Source organism: Danio rerio, chromosome 12 (genome assembly GCF_052040795.2).
Source record: "Danio rerio strain M-AB ecotype USA chromosome 12, GRCz13ab, whole genome shotgun sequence".
Classification (NCBI taxonomy): Eukaryota; Metazoa; Chordata; class Actinopteri; order Cypriniformes; family Danionidae; genus Danio; species Danio rerio.
Genome location: NC_141032.1, coordinates 32,706,751 through 32,727,844, shown reverse-complemented (window position 1 = coordinate 32,727,844; position 21,094 = coordinate 32,706,751). Strand labels below are relative to the sequence as shown.

At 34.5% G+C, this 21,094-nt stretch overlaps 1 protein-coding gene and 1 long non-coding RNA gene across 5 annotated transcripts in view; one reads left to right on the top strand and one right to left on the bottom strand.

Moving 5' to 3' along the window:
• ccdc186 (si:ch211-225b10.4) overlaps nucleotides 1-21,094 on the bottom strand; it is a 52,655-nt gene that overhangs the window by 7,669 nt on the left and 23,892 nt on the right. Inside the window, exons 12-15 of one of the 4 annotated variants that reach the window (XR_015504233.1) lie at nucleotides 18,987-19,176; nucleotides 12,967-13,047; nucleotides 7,739-7,786; nucleotides 3,480-6,762 (exon numbers count right to left, since the gene is read on the bottom strand). Coding sequence is in view for 2 of the 4 variants with exons in the window: in XM_087276495.1 (XP_087132621.1) it covers nucleotides 6,543-6,762; nucleotides 7,739-7,786; nucleotides 12,967-13,047; nucleotides 18,987-19,176 (539 nt within the window). In the remaining 2 variants the exon portion in view is untranslated. The remainder of the gene's footprint in view (nucleotides 1-3,479; nucleotides 6,763-7,738; nucleotides 7,787-12,966; nucleotides 13,048-18,986; nucleotides 19,177-21,094) is intronic. The other 3 variants (XM_087276495.1, XR_015504234.1, XM_087276496.1) reach the window with 3 other exon arrangements.
• The window catches only part of LOC147834503 (uncharacterized), a 755,156-nt gene continuing 752,687 nt past the window's right edge, over nucleotides 18,626-21,094 (top strand). Inside the window, exon 1 of the long non-coding RNA XR_015504279.1 lies at nucleotides 18,626-19,731. This is a non-coding gene — a long non-coding RNA (uncharacterized LOC147834503). The remainder of the gene's footprint in view (nucleotides 19,732-21,094) is intronic.

Genomic DNA, 21,094 nt, shown 5'->3' with positions numbered 1-21,094 from the left:
TTTGTCAGTGAATATAGGCAATGTATTTTAGTGCATTTAAACAAAACAGATTTATTAAACAGATATTTTTATTAAAATAATATTAAAGTCACCAAACATATTTAGAAATTAAAAGATAATACAATTAAATTCAAGCAAAATATAAAAAATAAAAAAAACTCAAACAACAAAATTTCAACTATTTTTTTCATTTTTTCTGCATATCTTCATTAATCCCCTTTTTTAAATTTGTATTTACTATTTTTCTATAACATATAAATTTGGGTGTACTAGTTTTTGGACCGTTATCGTAAGTTATTTTGTTAGATAAGCTCCAGATTTGGCTTAAGCACTGACTAATCTAATGTATATGCACAAATATAATATTGTATAGCTTCCCATTAAAAATATGAATTTAAAAGACTCGTGAGGGGTGGACTTATATATGCTAAGCTCTGTACATCTACATATCAATATAAAACTATAAAATAATCTAATCTAAATAAAAATATATTATTATTATTATTATTATTATTTCTTATTTCCCATTTGAAATTCCAAATGCTATTGAAGATGAAACAACATTGTGTAATTTAGCATTGAGATATTGAAAGATCTGAAGATCTGCCAGAACTTTATATTCAAACATTAAGAGACCCTAAAAAGTCTTGAATTATAAAATACATAACTCAGCTTAAAGTGCTTCATTTTGTACCACAGCAGTAAGTTGGAAATTTAAAAGAATCATCATCTCGGTCACTACTGTTAGCCAATTAATATTATGGAACAGAAAATGGAGAGAAAAAATAACAAACTGAGCGTATTTCTATAAAGAATGGTGTTGTGACAAAGATTATCTTTCAGTCTCCAGGAGAGCGTTCTCTCTTCAGCCACTGCTATTTGAAATCTATTTTCTCTGCAGTGACGCATGGCCCAAATAAAGGCAGAATTCGATTCTAATGGTTTCTTCAGACCACGGCTCGAGACAAAGGCATTAGAGGACGTGAGGCTAAAGGTCTCCATTGGAAAGCAAAAAAAAAAAAGAAATGTAAGTGCTTTCTGAATTGATGAACTCCCTTTCATTTCATTGTCTGAATCTAAAACGATCACACTGTGGCATCCATCACACAAACTTTTAAATACATCTTTTTTTTGTTCATCTTAATGGCTCAGAATATCTCACACTTGTTATTTATTAGAGCGACAGGAAACAAACACAATTCACACACAAGTTTCTGTGATATCTTGATTCTACAAAAAAATGAACACATACACTCACCGGCAACTTTATTAGATACACCTTACTATGACCAGTTTGGACTATTTTTACTTTAAGAACTGCTTTACTTAATTAATCACAAGTGCTGCACGTTCATGATGAAAATCTAGTGCTCCACCACATCCCAGTGGTACTCTTTTGGATTGCAATGTGGTGACTGTGGAGGCCGAGGGAGTATAGAGAACTCAGAGATGAATTGCAAAAACTAGTACACAATTGTTTGAGCTTTTTGAGTGCGCTCAAAAAAATAATATTTGCCAATTGTTTAGCTTATTTAAAGTAACTTATATTAAAATCAACTTAGAGTATGTTCTACTTATTTAAAATACAGTGATTTTGTATAAGTGGATGACACAATTTTTTAAGGTTTTCTTGGGGACAACTTGTTTTATGTTCGATCCACTTAAATCTTAAAAAAAAAAAAAAAAAGAAGTTAACTTAAGTCCTTTATGTTCTTCCATACACAGATCGATTCTGTGGAATCCAGCATTTTCTTTTTACAGTGTAGCATGTTATTCTTTGACTATAGAGTACACAGTTGTCTTAAAGGAATAGACAAGTTCAGCAAACTTATTCAGGAAGGCTTTGGTGTTTGAAGGTGGTTTAGTTGATACTTATGGGTTTAACGTGTATCAAAAACACATTACACCACTACACTGTAAAAAAAAAAAAAAAAAAAGATTAGTTGTCTTTACTAAAATTAAGTGAGTAAACCTGTTGCTTTTAAAATGATTTGTTGACTTTCCCTAAAAAAAGCAAGTAAATAAATCGCCTTAAAAAAATGAAGTAAATGAGATGCACACGAAGCACTGCATTAAATTACAATTTCCCACGCCATGTCTTTAAAATATGAACATTTATTTTACTCCAGTATTTTCAACAATGTTTCTGCGCCTGCCTGCAAATCCTGATGGGCAAATGCCTGTAAATGGCTTTTCATCTCGGTTTATGCTTGAACAACTAAATGAATGCTGAAGTCTATTTAACTAATTATATTTTAATTACATTACAGCATCGATGCTGTAAAAGGAACCATATAAAATTGAAAAACGTCACATTAACCGGTCACCGGAAGTCTGTATGGGAAGAAACACTAGCTGTGCATATACCCTATTATACAAATGAAGTTAAATCAACTGAATAGTTTCAAGTTACAATGGGTTAACTAACTTTTTAAAGTAAAGTGAAATTGTCACTTTTAAGGCAACAGGTTTATTCACTTTTCTAAAGTAAATAATCACTTTTTACAGTGTAGTAGCCGAACCTTTTTGGAAGCATCTATGCTTTTATGTTCTAATTCTAAATCCAGCATGGAATTCTGAGCTTATCGTGCAAATGTTGAAGCAGAAGTTGAAGCACTAGATGTTTGGTTTAAAAGTTCAACAGATCGTCTTGACATCTTACTGCCATGTGATTGGGTGATTAGGTATTCAATTAATCAGCAGCTGAGCAGGTGTACCTGATTAAATGTTTAGTTGACCCAAAAATGAAACCTAGTTTAATAATTACTCACCCTCGAGTCATGTCAAAGCCTTAAGAGTTTCGTTCATCTTTGGAATGCAAATTCAGATATTTTAGATGGAATCTGAGAGCTCTCTCATCCTTCATTTAGACCAGTGGTCCCAACACGTTAAAAAAAAAATAATAATACCACACACACAAGAAATAAAATAAATCCTTGAACATGGCCATATTCCTTCAGTTTTTCAATATTACCAAGCTACGAGAAGACTTAAAACACAAATGATGACTTTCAAACAGTCTGTTTCAAACAGAAGAAGTCACCTATGGGTACCTGAGGTATACATCAGTGCAGTGATTTTGAATGTGTGCGTTATATTGACACAGCGTAAAAGAAACTGTTGAATGAAGCCATTAGTTTTGTTGTATGCGTGCCCATAAAGTATTCTTGTAGCTCCACAATACTCTGATTTAACCACTAAAGGCACATGGACTGTTTTCAGTTTTTTTTTTTTTTGGTACATTTCTGGAGTCAGAATCATTGCTGTCAATGGAAAATCAGAGAGCTCTCAGATTTTTTCCAAAATAGCTTATAACTTGTATTCTAAACATAAATGAGGGGGGTTTGTAACAACACAAAGGTGATTAATTATTGACAGAATTTTCATTTATGGGTGAACTATCCCTTTTAGTTGCCAGTAAGTGTATATATGTTCACATAAACGAACAAAAGAAAGAGAAATAAAAATGATGAACTTACCTTTCACTAATATGGGATCCAAATGGATCCCAGCTCCATAATGGTAGTATTTAACAAAACGAAATGAGAGTAAATTAAAGTGCATGCACACTCAGATGAAAATACCTTCAATTCATTCTGAACTGCATCATTTTCTGGTGCAAGTCACGCCACAGTTTGGTGGTCTGACATTTTTATTATCCAAGACAGTGGAGAATTAAGAGTGAAGAAAGAAAAAGAGAGGCGAGGATGTGACCCGAAACGTACAACAGCAAGACAGCTGTACTACACTCTGTGCCACAGCACTGACACCATTTTGACTTTGATTTGCAGACCTATTTGTTTGAAATGGATCACAGTTTTAGCTTAAGCACAGTGGCATGGCCTGATTCTTACAGCCTAGAGGCTGAAAGAGTGAAAGACATACAGCGGGAACACGAGGAGAGAGCAGGAAAAACAGACACAACTGACTAGAGAAATAAAGACGAGAGAGTTTGGCTTTGACAGACTGTCTGTGCTTGTCAGCTCTATAGAATGTGACAAATATGTTTGTTTCAAGGGAACTGTGAATTTGTAGCAGTACAACTGAACTGTAAGGATGAAAGCTCAAATTTGAGATCATATCAAAGATAAATCTAGACAGCATATTCCCATTTCAATAAAGATGCAAAAGTCTGATCAGATATGAATCACAAAATACCCTGCCTTTCTAGTCAGATTCCAGCATATCAAACTATATAATTTCATTTTTTGAAAATATGTCTAGGCCAATCTTACATATTGCCTTTGCAAAACCTGTCACAATGTCGATGTAAAGTAAACCTGACAATATTTTTATTATTATTTTTTACAAGTTTCAATGATATTTTGTCCTTTCAACATTTCCGATGTCCTCAGGGATGCCACGACAATCCGAGGGTTCAGAGTCTGGACATTCAATCATTTTTTTTTCTTCACACATTTCATCATCCACTAGACATAATTCTCAAAGTAATAGCATACCTCTCTACATCAAACCTTACAATTTGTTCATGCAAAACTTTAAAGGATTAGCTCACCCTAAAATGACATTTCTGTCATCATTTACTCACCATCATGACGTTACAAACCCATAAGAAATTTGTCTATCCTCAAACCCAAATGAATACTGTCCCTTCACAGAATGCCCATTCACCTGAACTGAATTTTTAAAATCATTAAGAAAGAGATTTTAGAAATAAAACCATTTGAACTGAACTGAATAAAAGTTGTTAGAAGTGTAACAATTAGTTTATGCTTTAATCCACATGAAACATTATCAATTCAAATTTTATGAAAGAAGTATGATTGCTTGATGCAAGAAATCTAATTAAATTAAAAAAAAAATTGCCAGTAAAACCATCAACCTCTGATAACTATGATTATACATAAATAAATGACATATTTAAATCTGTTCATCATTAAATGATCACATGTTTTTTAAAAGACTTGAATTAATCTACTTGATATATGTGAATTACTTTTCCAATCTCTTTATGAATGTTTTAAAGTGTCAGAGGTATGGTGAATGTTTTTTTTTTTAAGATGTATCAAAAAAAAAATCTTCATTTGTGTTTCAAAGACGAACAAAAGTCTTATCAGTTTGGAATATCCTACATAGAACACAATGAGAATTTTTATTTCACAGTATGTGATAACCTTTTAATCCTTAAGGTTAGAGGTGTGCTCAAATTTAGCAAGCCCCGCACAATATAGTATGAATAGAATATGCACCACTTCCATAAACATTAATCACATGCAAATCCACTGGCACTTGGTATCAATTCCAGAACATCAGAGATTTCCTCCAAGCGTCCTTGATAAAAAGCGCAGTGAATATACTCTGGTTTTATCTCTTTAGAGATATATGGAAATCCTCAGCTAGGTGTAGTCAAGCTGTTAAATCAAGAGATCGCTATTAAATCAAGCTCGGTTTTATGCTGCAATCAATTTCCACTAAGCCTTGAATGATATAATGGCGTGATGTATCCTTCCAGTGTCAAAGAATCACTTGAACAGCAACAGACGATAAACACAGGGAAATGTTCCACTGCTTAGCAAATCTAAAAGCTCAGCTGCATCTAATGGCTAAAGATCAGCTAAGGAGGCTAAATTAAGACTGACCTCAATGGGATGCGTCGTTGATTAGAAGTAATGAATGTGGGTTAGTGCAGGTGGACAAATTCAAGGCGTATCATTACTCAAAAGTGATGGGAGAGAGACAGAAATGGCAGAAGTGGTGGCGGCAACCCAGCCTTTTGCAGTATGTTCAATTATTTATTTCATTCAAAGACTGATCACAGAAAACAAAGTGCTCTCTAATCCTTTTCACTTTGTTTTGCAAAAAGAGGCTTTCTTCTGGGGTCGAAATGTGCACCGGAGGCCTGATTCCTTATGTACGGAGGTGCATATGAATATGTATCAGGCATCATTAGCAACCTCTGTGACGCATCACCGCAAGAACTGATAGCTATAAATATCACTGCCAAGACCTCTCTGTCAGAAGCACAGTTCAGCTCTGTGTGTGTGTCTGAAAGAAAAAGATGAATGTCTGCCAGATTCCCTTTTGTAATGAAAGTTAGACATGCAAGATACAAGCCTAGGCCAGGAAGAACTAGACAAATAAATAAAGGAAAAAACCCAGCAAAACAAAAATAAAGAGAAAGAGAGGACGCAAGTGAGAGAGACAATGGCCAGCAAAATTCTAGCAGGCGGAAAGGAGAGTTGCCAATGCTGAATTCTTTAAAAAAAGATGAGCTTAGAGCTACTCTGTGGCACTGAAAAATATCTGGACACATAAATCTGGCTGAATACATAAAATAGCCAAACTCTTTGCCATTTATTTGAGGTCAAATTAGTGCAGTATTTAGCATTTATTAGTGCAGTTTACGCGTCCAAATGTTTTCTGGTGTCACTGTATCCTACATTATTAATTTTCCATTAAACTCTAGGTGCCCTTCATCAACACTTGAACTTGAACTTCACCCAGGCAAAGCCAGTCTCATTTGTAAGTGCCAAATTAAGCTGTACATTTTTTTCTCCATTATCTTTTTGGCTCTCACTCACTTTGTTTTTTTCCTGATCTCCTCCACCAGCTGCTTGATGTGGTCCTCCATGAATTCAATCTTCTCATTTTTCCGAGCGTGTGCTTTCTGTAGTCTAACAATACGCTCCACCAACACAGCTTTGTCCACCTCGGGGAAGCTGTCCACCACTACCACTGAAGAACCGGACTGATTCTCTGGAGATCGATCATCCATACTGCTGCCCCGTGCATTTAGAGAGCCTGAAAGTGAAAGATTCAAACCATTTTGTAAATACAGTCAAACTGTAAAAGGTAACAACACAAACAGAAAGGTTTGGGTTAAATATTCTGGGTTTGATTCAAGTTTTATGCAACAAACGCTGCTAATCATTTTGGAAAAAGAAAATAGAAAAAAAAACTGTGCAGGTTACAGTAACACGCTAACAGGAAAGTAAACCAGGTCAGAATTCCACAGGGTTTCAAAGCAGAGATATGAAGATCAGTTTTTACATGATTTATTTAGTAAAACTTGACAGTACTTTAACTTTACACTTGTCTTAAAGTAGAACAAAGTGTCTGTGTGTATATCAGAAATACCTATACATAACATAGCCATTGTAATAGTTTTATTTTACTGGTTTTGCATGCTAGCTTTTTGCCAAATATGTATGCATGTATGTACGCATATATGTATAGAGCAGGTAAAATAAGTATTATCATATATCTAATGGTGCTGTTGACTTGGAATTTTTACCAGATGCCATTTATAATCAAATTATTTAATACATACAAAGAAAACAAAACTAATTAAATTTAGTTAGAAAAAATTAACAAAGGGAAAAAGTATTAAAAAAACATGAAGAAAGGGAGGTGTAAAAAGGCGCGGAAAGCCCAGACAGCAACTGAAATAGCTCAGTAAACAAAACGCAACCCTGGCCTTTAACAGTGATGAATATTAGCTGCTTTAGTCCCAACATTACCAGGCGGATAAAGATGACACCAGGATGGAAATTTCAGTGAGGCAATGATCAAAAACTCTCAACTGGTTTCAGAAAAAGAAAATAAAGCTGCTAGAATGGCCCAGCCAATCACCTGACACGAATCCAAAAGAAAATAAAAAGACCAGAGTTTGTAGAAGAGACCCACAGAAGCATCATGATTTTCAGACTCAATAAAAAATATGGGGGATATGAAATATGGGGATATCAATATGAAATATTGGGAAAAATATTCACACCTGAGCAATTCATGTGATTCCATTTGCCATACAAGAGGTGTCTTGAAGCTGTCATTACCAAAAAAGCCTTTTATACAAAGTAGTAAATACATTTCGGTAGTTGAGTAATTTCTCCTTGTGCTGTTCCATACTTAATACACATTAACATTCTTACCAAAATTTGGGTTAGTTTCATGTCAACAGCTCATTTAGATATATTGCACATTTACCAGGTAAATTTATGGTTTTACCCACTATATATACATATCAAATTAAACAGTGATTTTACAGTACATACATGTATAAAATATGGGCAAACTGTCTGTTTCACTTATAACTTTTGAATATATATTAATAAATTAATTTTATTTTCAGTATAGTCCCTTTATTAATCTGGGGTTGCCAGCGGAATGAAGCGCCAACTTATCCAGCATATGTTTTACGCATGCCCTTCCAGCTGCAACCCATCGCTGGCAAACATTCATACACTCTCATTCACACACATACACTACTACAGACAATTTTAGCTTACCCAATTCACCAATACCACATGTCTTTGGACTTTTGTATCAGTACAGTTACTCCTAACTTTCATTTAATATATTTGCTGGGCAAATAAAATCACTTTTATATGTACTTATAAATAAAAGTGTCTTAACGTACACAATAACTTTTGTGAATAAAATGTCAAAACATGAGTGTATATGCTTATTACACTTAACTGATTAAAATGTCTCACTAACAAATGGGTAAATGTTCTCCGTCATTCAGTGTAATAAAATTCATATTATCATGTCAAAATAAAACATCTATGAAATACCTACATATTAGTTTTAGGGGCTCACCAAAAGCTGCACTTGTATGATTAGCAATACAGTACAGCTCAAAACATAATTTTTATACTTTACTTTTCTACATATAATATAAATGGACCATCATAATATCTTACATAACCTGCCTATTCATGGTCAGCCTTTTCAAGAGTACAAGTCTTTAAAAGACCCCATTACACATATTCATTATGCATTTTAATGAATTATCTTTAAATGTGCAAGCATAAAAAAGGCAAAAACACATAAAAACTATGCTTACAACTATTTCTGAAAGAATATAATGAATAACCAAGTGTGTTTTAATTAAGCAACATCACATGAGCAATAGGCCTAAAAATCAAGCATTATATCAAGCTTATATAAGGCATTATGCAAAAACTGCTATAACGCATTACTTTCATTAATTACATTTTTAATTTGCAATTATAAAAAAGGAGAAAAAAAAATATCACTAATTCTCAAAAAGCAGGTCAAACAAATAAAGCCAAAAAACAGGCTGTAGATGTTCTCACATCCTTGATAGCCTAATAAAAATAGTGCTTCATGAAAACTGCTTACAACTGTTTATATTCGAGTAGGGACAAATAAATATGCTTTTAAATGGGGTGAGAATGCTTCGTATACTGACATTTGAGGCAAAACAACCAAATCTACACTCTAAAAAGACTTCTGCTGCTTGTTCAAACTCATAGATATATACACTAGATATCGCATAGGTCAGCATGCGTCAATAGTGCCACCACATTGGTACAGTGCTCCCAGGACAAATGTCATTCAACCGCACTAGTCAAGACAGTGTTATTACGTGAAGATGCTGGACTTTAGCACTGTCTACGGGTGTAGTAACGAGCAAACAAAGAAAACAAAGCACAACGGCAGAACATTTCATAGGTAATATTAAGTTTTTTTCTGTTTTTGAATGTTCTGAACTTTTGTGCTAATCAGGTAACGTTATTGATGATGACAGTCACTTACTGCATTCACCATACGGCAAAGCAGCTTCAACTCGCACTAAACACTCGGCGTATGCTAGTTTTGTTGAATAAAATCAGCAAACAATGCAAAATAAATATAACAACGAGATGCTGCGCTGCCAGAAACTTGTATTATTGTCGGCTAACGTTAGTGAAAGAGTCCTTCGGGGGATTCATTCACAAACGAATCGCTCCCTCCGTCAGTATGAGAAGTGAAAGCAAGAGAGGAGCTGTGTTTCAGGACACGGATTATATTAAATTTAACAGGGAGGGTGAATAGTACATTTCTGTACACACAAACACAAGCTTTTTGTCAGGAATGCCCGTGCGGTCACTGATCCATCAATGTAGAAAAGTGATGTAAAATTATAATTTTCGTAATTAGAAAAAAAAATTACACACTAACATCCAGGAAAACTCCCGATCATAGATATATGTGTATATGTGTATATCTCTGGCTTTGGATGGCCACAGTCCTTCACTGTACCTTGGTCCCGCATTCATTTCAAAGGAGCGCTACCCTGTAGCAAGATGGCGGCACTATTGACGCATTCCGTCAAATAGACAACAATAGGCCAGGCGACATCTAGTGTATATATCTATGGTTCAAACTGCTTATTTAAAATAAGTTGAAAAAACACAATCTTAGAGGTTTTTTTAAAACAACTTAATTGTATTATGTTCAATCCACTTGAATTTGAAAAAATGATTAAGTTGACTCATTAATCAATTTGTGTTGTGACAATATGGAGGGATTGCATGGAACCCAGCAGTTTTTACGGTATTCTATAATGCATAACATTTAGCCCTCGTTTAATACGCGTATGGGTGATTCTAGAATTGCAAGTTCATTTTGCCTCTTCAAGATAACCTATTATCTATTATTATTCAAAAACAATAGCTTATATTTGTATTTATGGACACTTTGTCTTCAAAATATTATCTTACAGACTCCCACTACACCTGACTGTTTTCCCCTACTTGAATCATACATTCAGTTTCAATCATCATGCAATATTTAAGTCTAATTTTTATCGTTTTTGTGCTTTAACTCTACTAAGTTAATTAAACATTGGCATGAAACATTTATTTTCTGTATTATTTCTAATTTCTCTAATAAAAACAAGAATTTTTGTTTGTTGCTATGTTCTGGTCAACTGCTGCATCAGTTATGGAAAGGTATGACATTCTGTAATGCTGAGTTCAGACTGCATGATTTTCAAAGTAGTCGTGTCACAGAAGTTTCCACACTGCATGACTATCTGGGGTAGAGTTCTGTCAGTGCTGTATTTACACTGCAAGATGGATCAGCAACAGGGGGTTTCACATTGCATAACTATAGAAAGAATCGCAGACAAATTTATCCAAAATACATCTCACAATCAAACACACGCAAGAAGGGATATGGAAAAAGCGTGAGGTAACATAGTATATCTTTTATCATTAAATACATAATGAGAAAGAAGCATTTAAAGGAGTAGAACATTTACTTATTTTTGCTCACCTGGCTTTGAAGAGAATTAGCAATTTCTCTTCAACTTTTTTCCTTTTTTGTTCTAGTTGTGGTATTGCTCAGATGACAAGTCAAACAGACACAGGTGCTCCTGACATATTTACACTAGTTTTTCCTCCATTTCTTGGGTCCAAATAAACTTAAAACTGAAACTTTCCGCTGGCCTGCAGATACACACCCTAGTGGATACTGCTCTCACATTGGCTTCAGGTAATGTCCAGTGTTATTTTCAAATCAGAACACATTTCACGCGCCATAATTTGAATCGCGACAGCTCCAGATATTTAGCATGCCAAATATCTCACGGGTGTCAGCGACTCATCAGCAATTCTCTCATATCACGTCTTTGATAGTCTGTGTGATTGTCACTCACGTGAACGAGCACCGATTTGCCTGTGATTTGAGGCATTTGTCGGTGATTTCTCAAAACCTGTCGCGAGTCAAAATTGGGGCTAAAATCATGCAGTCTGCACTTGGCATAAAGGGCACTTATAGAAAAAGCATAGGACTTTGTCCAAACATTTTCACTTCTTCTGGCAGAAAATTCTAGACAGCATTGAGGCATGTCATTATCCTTTTCATATATTTCATACAAAATGTTTAGGACACCACCAATTTTAAATCAACTCTGTTAATTTGCAGTTTCAGTGAATTTCTCATTTACTTTTTAAGAGCTATTATATTGTGACAAAATACATCAAATTCTGTTTTAGATATGTCATGTTAAGCTAAAGCACAAAGTGGTGAAAAATGTCAACTCTGTTATTTATCAACTCTGTTAGGGCCAGCAGTGGACTAATGGTTAGAAAGTTAAACTTGTGATAAAAAAAAAAGAAAAGTAAAACGTTGCAGGTTTGAATCTCGACACCAGCAGGGAATGCAGTTTTTTCGAAGCAAATAACCAGTGCTTACAATACCACGAGCTGAGGTGATGCCCTTGAGCAAGGCACCAAACCCTAAGCTGCTTCCCGAGTGGCCCACTGTTTCAAGTGTGTATTCATGGGTATAAGTCACTTTGGATAAAAGCGTCTGCTAAATGCTTTAATGTTAAATGTAGTGGTTTGAATAAGTTTAACAATAGTAAAAAAAATTGTATTAGAATCAAACATTTCCTATAAAATTTAAGCATTTTGCCTTATTTTACATTATTAACGGATTCAGCTCACTGTAAATTTGACATTTTCTACATACCAGGGCTCAACAATAAGGACTGCCCGATGGCCCGGGCCAATGTACGAGGCGCTCAGGGCAGTAGACAGGATTGTTATTGGCCCGATCTGTGCTGCCTTGTCACAAAACGTTCAATTTGCCTGTGACTATTTGTCAATTGCGTATGAATACAGTCTTCGAATCGAGAAAAAGTTTGTGCTTTTAAGCCTTTAAATGCTACCTTCTCTGTGATGTTGTAAACACCATATTGCTTTTCGGTTACTCTGATCTGTTTGGAGCATTGTGAGCATGTTGTTTTTTTGTAACCTGGTTAAAACCAGTACAGTGAAGTGACGGCAACATGAAATTATGAGGCTTAAAGAATGTCTTGGAAGCAGACATTTATGTGGGCACAGCACGACGATTAGCTCATTATACATTTATTAACATTTTGAAAATATTTAAATTCTAGATTCAAACACATTTTTGACACACTATTTAAAACATGTGACTAAGAAAAAGCTATTAACTTTAACTTTTTCTTTTTTTTGGTGGGCCAGTGAAAATATTTGCAGGGCAAAAAAAAGTTCTGAACCGCTGGTCCAATCGGGCCAGTAGAAAAAAATCCTTAGCATTAAACCCTGCATACTGTATAATTCCAGAGTTAATGGAAGATGTCTGAAATGTACCCGAATTCTGGAAGGTGTCTGGTAAGAACGATAAAAATGGCAGAGTGTGTGTGTCTCTCGACAGCTCTAATGAAGTGTTAAATAGATGTACCTGAGGAACTGGAGCGGCTGCCCATACTGCTGCCCTCTCGATCGCATCCTCCGTTCTCCACCTGCTCCAGCTTCTTCCGAGCTGCACAAGGGCACAAACACACAATGAGTTCTTTCCTTCTCTTACACTGATGAACACACACACACTTCTGGCAGAGGTATATGCCTCAGTATAAGTAATGGGCAGATGACCGAGTGCTTGTACTGCTCAGTGCCTCATTCTAGCGCTGTACCTTGAGGGAGGGTTATGACCTACCATAAAACTACCACCCACCGTGCACATCTGTACCATCTGTCAAATATGCAGAATGAAGGTTCATTGGTAAAGCAAGACACTGCAGGCAAATGAGGTGAATCTATTTTTTTTTAATTAATTACTGGTGGTTTCAGTAATCTTAAATAAATTAAGATGATACATACTTCTAATTTCAATTGCTATTATTATTTTTTTTAGATATACATTAGATTCAAAGCAAAGACTGTTAAAGAAAGGATTTTGGGCATTTATTTTTATTACTTCATAATTCAGAAAATACCTGGAGCCAAAAAAATCCTACATTTTCACTTTTTTTGTAGAGTAAATGTGTGTGTGTGTGTGTGTGTTTGTCCATATATATATATATATATATATATATATATATATATATATATATATATATATATATATATATATATATATATATATATATATATATATATATATATTTGTTTTTGTTTTTTCAGTCTTTTATTACACAATTCTTTTTTTTAAAAACCACAAGGAGCCAGAAATAAACCTACATTTTCACATCTTTTGTAGAATATACAGTAGTATATGCATCTGGAAAGTATTAATAGCGCATCACTTTTTCCACTTTTTTATGTTACAGCCTTATTCCAAAATGGATTAAATTAATTTTTTTCCACACAATTCTACACACAAAACCCCATAATGACAATGTGAACAAAGATTTTTAGAAATTGTTGCAAATTTATTACAAATAAAAAATCTGAAAAATTACATGAACATGAGTATTCACTGCCTTTGCCGTGAAGCTCTAAATTGAGCTCAGGTACATTCTGTTTCCCAGGTCCCAGGAATTGTCTGTAGACCTCCGAGACAAGATTGTCTCAAGGAACAAGGCTAGGGAAGGTTACACGAAAATTTCTGTTACACGAAAAGTTCCAATGAGCACAGTGGCCTCCATCATCCATCAGTGGAAGATTTTTGGAGCCAACAGGACTCTTCCTAGAGCTGGCCGGCCATCTAAGCTGAGTGATCAGGGAAGAACAGCCTTAGTCAGGGAGGTGATCAATAACCCGATGGTCACTCTGTCTGAACTCCAGCGTTCTTCTGTGGAGAGATGAGAACCTTACAGATGGACAACCATCTGTGCAGTAATCCACCAATCAGGCCTGTATGGTAGAGTGGCCAGACGGAAGCCACTCCCCGCCTGGAATTTGCCAAAAGGCATCTGAAGGACTCTCAGACCATAAGAAACTAAATTCTCTGGGCTAATGAGACTAAAATTGAATTCTTTGGAGTGAATGCCAGGCATTACGCTCATCACTAGGCTAATAGCTAATACCATTCCTACAGTGAAGCATGGTGATGGCAGCATCATGCTGTGGGGATGTTTCTCAGCAGCAGGAACTGGAAGACTAGTCAGGATAGAGGAAAAGTACATCTAAAGAGACATCCTGAATGAAAACCTGCTTCAGAGTGCTCTTGAACTTAGATTAACTATTAATGGAGAGGCTTCACAACTCAGTGAATGTCCTTGAGTGGCCCAGCCAGAGCCCAGACCTAAATTCTATTGAACATCTCTGGAAAGATCTAAAAATGGCTTTACACCGTCACTTTCCATCCAACCTGACAGAGCTTGAAAAGTACTGCAAAGAGGTATGGGCAAACATTCCCAAAGACAGGTGCCAAGCTTGTGGTATCATATGCAAAAAGACTTGAGGCTGTGTACAAAGTATTGAGCAAAGGCTGTAAATACTTATGTACATGTGATTTTTCAGGTTTTTTTATTTTTTATAAATTCGCAACAATTTAAAGAAAATCTTTTTTCACATTGCCATTATAGGGCACAGGTGTCAAACTCAGTTCCAAAAGGGCCGCAGCTCCGCACAGTTTAGTTTCAACCCTAATTAAACACACCTAATCGAACTAATTGAGTCCTTCAGGCTTGTTTAAAACCTACAGGTAAGTGTGTTGGAGCAGGGTTGGAACTAAACTGTGCAGTGCTTCGACCCTCCAGGAATTGAGTTTGACACCCCTGTTATAGAGTATTGTGTGTAGAACTCTGAGAAATAAATGAATTTAATCCATTTTGGAATAAGGTTGTGACATAAAAAAAGTAGAAAAAGTCAAGCGCTATGAATACTTCAGCATGCACTGGGGTGATTTGCTGCCGAGTGTGACGCGGCTGGGATGAGAATAAGCACCTCCAAGTCAGAAGCCATGGTGCTCCACCGGTAGAAGGTGGTTTGCCATCTCCAGGTTGGAGGAAAGTTTTTACCCAAGGTGGGGGAGTTCAAGTATCTTGGGGTTTTGTTCATGGAAGGATGAAACATGAGATTGACAGGCGGATCAGTGCAGCAGCAGGAGAAATGCAGTCAATTTACCAGTCAATCTACAGTACGTTCCTACTCTCAGCTACGGTCATAAGCTTTATGCCATGACCGAAAGGACAGGGTGCACCTATATATAAATAGCTTATAAGAACCTCTGTCACCCTGGAGGTGCTCAGAGTAGAGCTGCTGCTCCTCCACATTGAAAAGTCAGCTGAGGTGGCTCGGGCATCTGTTTCAGATGTCTCGTGGATGCCTACCAAGACAGGTGTTCCAGGCATGTCACACCAGGAGGAGACTTTGTAGAAGACCCAGGACATGCTGGAGTAGCTATGTCTCATCGTAACTATGTCTGGGGTTCTCTCCTGAGACTGCTGCCCCAGCAACTCGTCCCCGGAGAAGTGAAAAAAATGAAAGAATAAATGAATGAATGAATGAATGAATGAATAAATGAATGCATGCATATACAGCAGGCAACATCTGAAGTGGACTATCACCTTTAATCAAAGCTGTCCTAAGATTACTGATTGACACGCATTTTTGTCCTAGAACTTAAAAAAAAAAGTTTGAATGTTGGCGTTTCTGTGTGGAGATTGCATGTTCTCCCTGCCTTCGCGTGGGTTTCCTCTGGGTGCTCCGGTTTCCCCCACAGTCCAAAGACATGCGGTACAGGTGAATTGGGTAAGCTAAATTGTCCGTAGTGTATGAGTGTGTGTGTGAATGTGTGTGTGGATGTTTCCGAGAGATGGGTTGTGGCTGGAAGGGCATCCGCTGCGTAAAAACTTGCTGGATAAGTTGGCGGTCCATTCCGCTGTGGCGACCCCAGATTAATAAAGTGACTAAGCCGACAAGAAAATGAATGAATGTTGCCTACTGTATATATTCAGCCATATTATGTATAAACACATCCCTCAGTAAAAATCTTCAGAATTTAGATATGAATAAAACCAAATATTAATGTTTTGTATATGTTTTGTATAAGTGCTGTTGAAGTAAATATTTAAGGCACTAAATTAAAATCTATAGGCACAAAAATCGACAATGCAAAATAAAAGAAGAGTTCAGCCAAAAATGCTTTTTTACCCACAATTTACTCACCCTGAAGTGGTTCTAAATCTATATGATATAATATATTCTGAAGAAAATCTTCAAAAATTTTTCTTTTGTATTTAACAGAACTCAAAGTTTTGAAACAAGAAAATGGGTGAGTAAATGATGAGATCATTTTCATTTTTACTATCCCTTTTAAGATCTATAAATGTTCACTTTAGATTAGGCTTTAAAAAAGATTGTATGAAAAGCCCAAAAGCATTAAATCTCATTGACGGCCATGAAAAAGCCTTGTTTTTGCCTACAGTGTTCACCTTAACATACGGACCTTGAGAAATATATGAAGATCACAGAGACCCAAAAGGGATGGAGTAAAAAATAGGTTCATTTAAAAATACCTTCACGTACTGTACGCCTCCTCCGACACTAAAGAGAGTCCCATGGCGCACGTTCTTCTCCCTTGCCCTCCCTTCCTCGTCTCTCCTCTAACAGAAGAGACGCTCCGAAACAGTCTTGTGCCCTAACCTAGCCTTTCCCGCGGCTACATGCAGGCACAGATACATAAACTCAATCTGTCTGCAATGAACGTCAGTCTGCCCCACCGAGAGCGTCAATATGGCTTGATAATTACTAACAGTGCCTGTGGGCTCCTGGGAGCGTGGAGAAGTAACCCATTGAGAGCCTATTAAAATAACAAATCGAATTCTAGTTAAAACGTCCACACACAGAAAAGAAAAAACGATAATAAAGAAGAATGAAATTAGCTTTTTTATTATTATTTTTTTTTTTTTACTTAGCAATTATTTTAAAAAAAGAACGAAAAAAAAAATCTTAGATTTAGTGGTTTTTAACTGGCCAGTCACATAGAAACCTAAAAATAGGTTGTGAGGTTGTTCTCATAAAGCAGACGGCATAGAAAAAACCCAGTGCTGAATGAAATTTAGCTTACATTTGTGTACATTTAGGATAGATATATAAATATGCTTTTAAATTGGGTGAGAGTGTGTCCTATACTGACGTCAAAGGCCATGCGTACACACTATGGTATTTTGGCAAGAGTGACTTGGTAGAAGCGAGCCAAATAATGTAAGTGCCAACGTGGACCTGTTGTGTGACATGTTCTCATCCTCAAAAAACATGCACAAAATTACACAACAGACCAAGAATTAATATTTTCCTGACATTTAAATAATTTAACATATTTTTAATTTAGTTTTTTTTTACATTTCTTGCTATTTCTGGCCACTAAAAGTAAATCAATAATTAGATAAATTAATATTGTAAATGAAATAAATACAAAATCAACAATAAAATAAACCAATAAATAGAAGAAAAAACTAACAAAACAAGATCAATACAATTAAAAATACATAATTAAAAGTAAATCAATAATTAGATAAATAATATTATAAAAAAATCAACAATACAATAGACCAAATAATAAAAGAAAACAACAATAAAACTAAATAAATCAAAACGCTTAACAAAAATTAAGAAATAAAAATCAATAAAATAAACTAAGAAATAAAAGAACACACCAATAAAACAAAATAAATCAATAAAAATGAATAAAATTTAAAATCAATAATTAACTAATTATATTATAAATAAATAAAAAATCAACATTAAAATAAACCAATAAAAGAAACATTACAACTTAAAGTAAATCAATAATTAACTAAATTAAATAATATAATTATTTATATATAATAATATTATTAATAAAATTATTTATTAATAATAAATAAATACAAAATCAACAATAAAAAAATAAAACATAATACTAATAAAACTTAATAAATACAATAAAAAATTATAACTAAAATTAAAAGTAAATCAATAATTAACTAAATTAATTTTATAATTAAATTAAAATTCAACAATAAAATAAACCAATAAATAAAATGAAACACTGATAAAACAAAATAAATCAATGCAATTAAAATAAGTAAATAAATAAAACAAAGCAATGCAATTCTAACAAGAAAGCCCATTATATTTTCTAGACATTATACTGTATGTATAAATTTGTATTTGTTTTTTTTGTTTTTTTTATATGCATTTTAACGTATGTTTATTCTACAAATGTTTGGATATTTTTTTTCTTCCTGATACATTTATTTAAATGTATCTTTTTTATTATTTTGTTTTTAATAACTATAATTTTAGATAATCCTTTCTTTTATGCTTATATGTTTATTCAGTTATCTTAACTGTTTATTTATCGTAATTTTTTATTTTCTTGTTTATTTGTTGTAGTTTTTTTAAATCATATTATTTTATCATATCATACTTTTATTTTTCATGCATATTTTGCATGTCCATGGACTCCCAAGCACTCCCTTGTGACTCTAGTCTAAAAAAGCCCAGTTCTGGAGGTCATGAAATATTTGAGCGGCTTGGGAAAGCACTAACCCTGCAGGAGTTGCTTGGTGAGGTCTTTGATGTTGACTGCCTGTTTTCTCTTCTGTGTGACCAGTTCGTCTCGTAATTCCTCCACTCGAGTCTTTAGTTGTGATGTTTCTGTTTGAAGCGATGTTCTCTCTGTTTGCAACGCCAGAACTTCCTCCTGCCTCTGTTGTTCCTCTGTCTTCAATCTGTCCATCTGGAAACACACACAAATCATAGAATCCTTACAAATGACATCTATAATATGCCAACGATAGCTTAGTATGCATGTTATTCTAAGGACTTATTGTATTTAAACTGGTTAACAATACACTTGGATACCATGATGTCTAGTATCAAGGTAATCTGACAATATTGCAGCTATTATGACATTAGTTCTAGTTTACTATTAACAGACAATCACACTATTCCAACAAAAAGCAGCACGGCTAACGTAATGAGTTTCTGCTTCAGTACACTTTTTAGAAATCTGATTTATTTTATTGAAGCGGTTCATTCTGCTGTTCTGGTGCAGCATTTTACAGCACATTTTGTGACGCTAACAAATAATTCAAAATTGTGGTTTACAAATGTTTTTGCTTCCATTACAAAAAGTTGTTTTCACATCACTATATTTTCTGGACAATATAGAGTATGTCACATCCATTCAAATCTGCATTTTATAGACAAAAAAGTCACATGGACAAGACTTTCTGTATAAAATCACAATTTACACTTTCATCTATTTAATTTAGAATAGGCTAGAGCAGCGGTGCCCAAACTCAGTCTTGGAGGACCACTGTCCTGCATAGTATAGCTCAAACTTGCTTCAACACAATTGCCTGGATGTTTCTAGTATAGTTAGAAAGAGCTTGATTAGCTGGTTCAGGTGTGTTTAGTTGGGGTTGGGACTAAATATGCAGGACACCGGCCCTCCAGAACCAAGTTTGGGCACCGCTGGGCTAAGCTAACCCTAATAAAAATAACGTTTATAACATTTTAATTTACAAACCTCATAAATATAATAAACATTTATTTTAGTTTCCCCTCAGTCTATAACAAATCTTTCACATTTAAAGAGATAGTTCACCCAAAATTTTACTCATTATTTACTCTCCCTCAAATTGTTCCAAATAAAAGTTGAAAACCTGTAATCACTGACTTCCAAAGTAGAAAAAAACAAATACAATGGGAGTCAATGGTTACAGGCTTTTGGCATTTTTCTAAATATCTTTGTTTGTAAAAAAAAAAAAAAAAAAAATCATAAAGGTAGAATTAAAATTTTAGTTTAACTATCTCTTTAAGAGTATTCAGAGAGAAAGGCATAAAAATAAAAGTATAAAACAAAGAAATTTTAGTGACATTTACTATGATCTCTCTCATTTGACACAAATCCAAATTTGTTTGCAATTGTTGATGCCTCATGTTATCTGCAAGTCATTTTGAAATATAAATCCCAGCACTTTTCCTATGGTAAAAAAAAACATTATCTAGAAATTATAATAACTACATTAAGTTTTAATTGATTTAAAATTGTTCTCCTAACAAAGTTATTCATTGTTTGCAAACGAAATAAATACAGTTCTTATTTTATTTATTTTATTAAAAGCTTTATATTACTGCAATATAGATTATCTGCACCTGTAAACAGCTTTCATCTTCCAACTACTTTGAGGGTTAAAGTACTTTTAATAGCAAGTAGCTTGTTATTTGGCATGGTACGGCCATCCAAGTCATCTTTACACAGCCGATTTTAAGGTGACAATAAACAATTCAGTGTTTTACTGAATTTAGTAAAATTTTAGTAAAATGTTATGAATATTTACTCTCTATTAATCAAGTGGTTTCAAATCTTAATTATATTTTTTTGCTTCTGTTGCACATGAAAAAGAAAAAAATTGTGAAGAAAGTCAAAACCTGTAACCATTGACTTCCATAGTAGGAAAAACAAATACTATGAAAGTCATTAGTTTCATGTTTTCAGCATTTTTCTAAATATCTTCTTTTATGTTCAACAGAAAGAAAAAAAAAATTAAAACAGGTTATGTGTCTGTTCAGAATTCAGTGTAAAGATGCCATTAAACAGATGAAACAGTTTGTGTAAATTTCTGAACATTTATGCAGCTTCAGGTTTG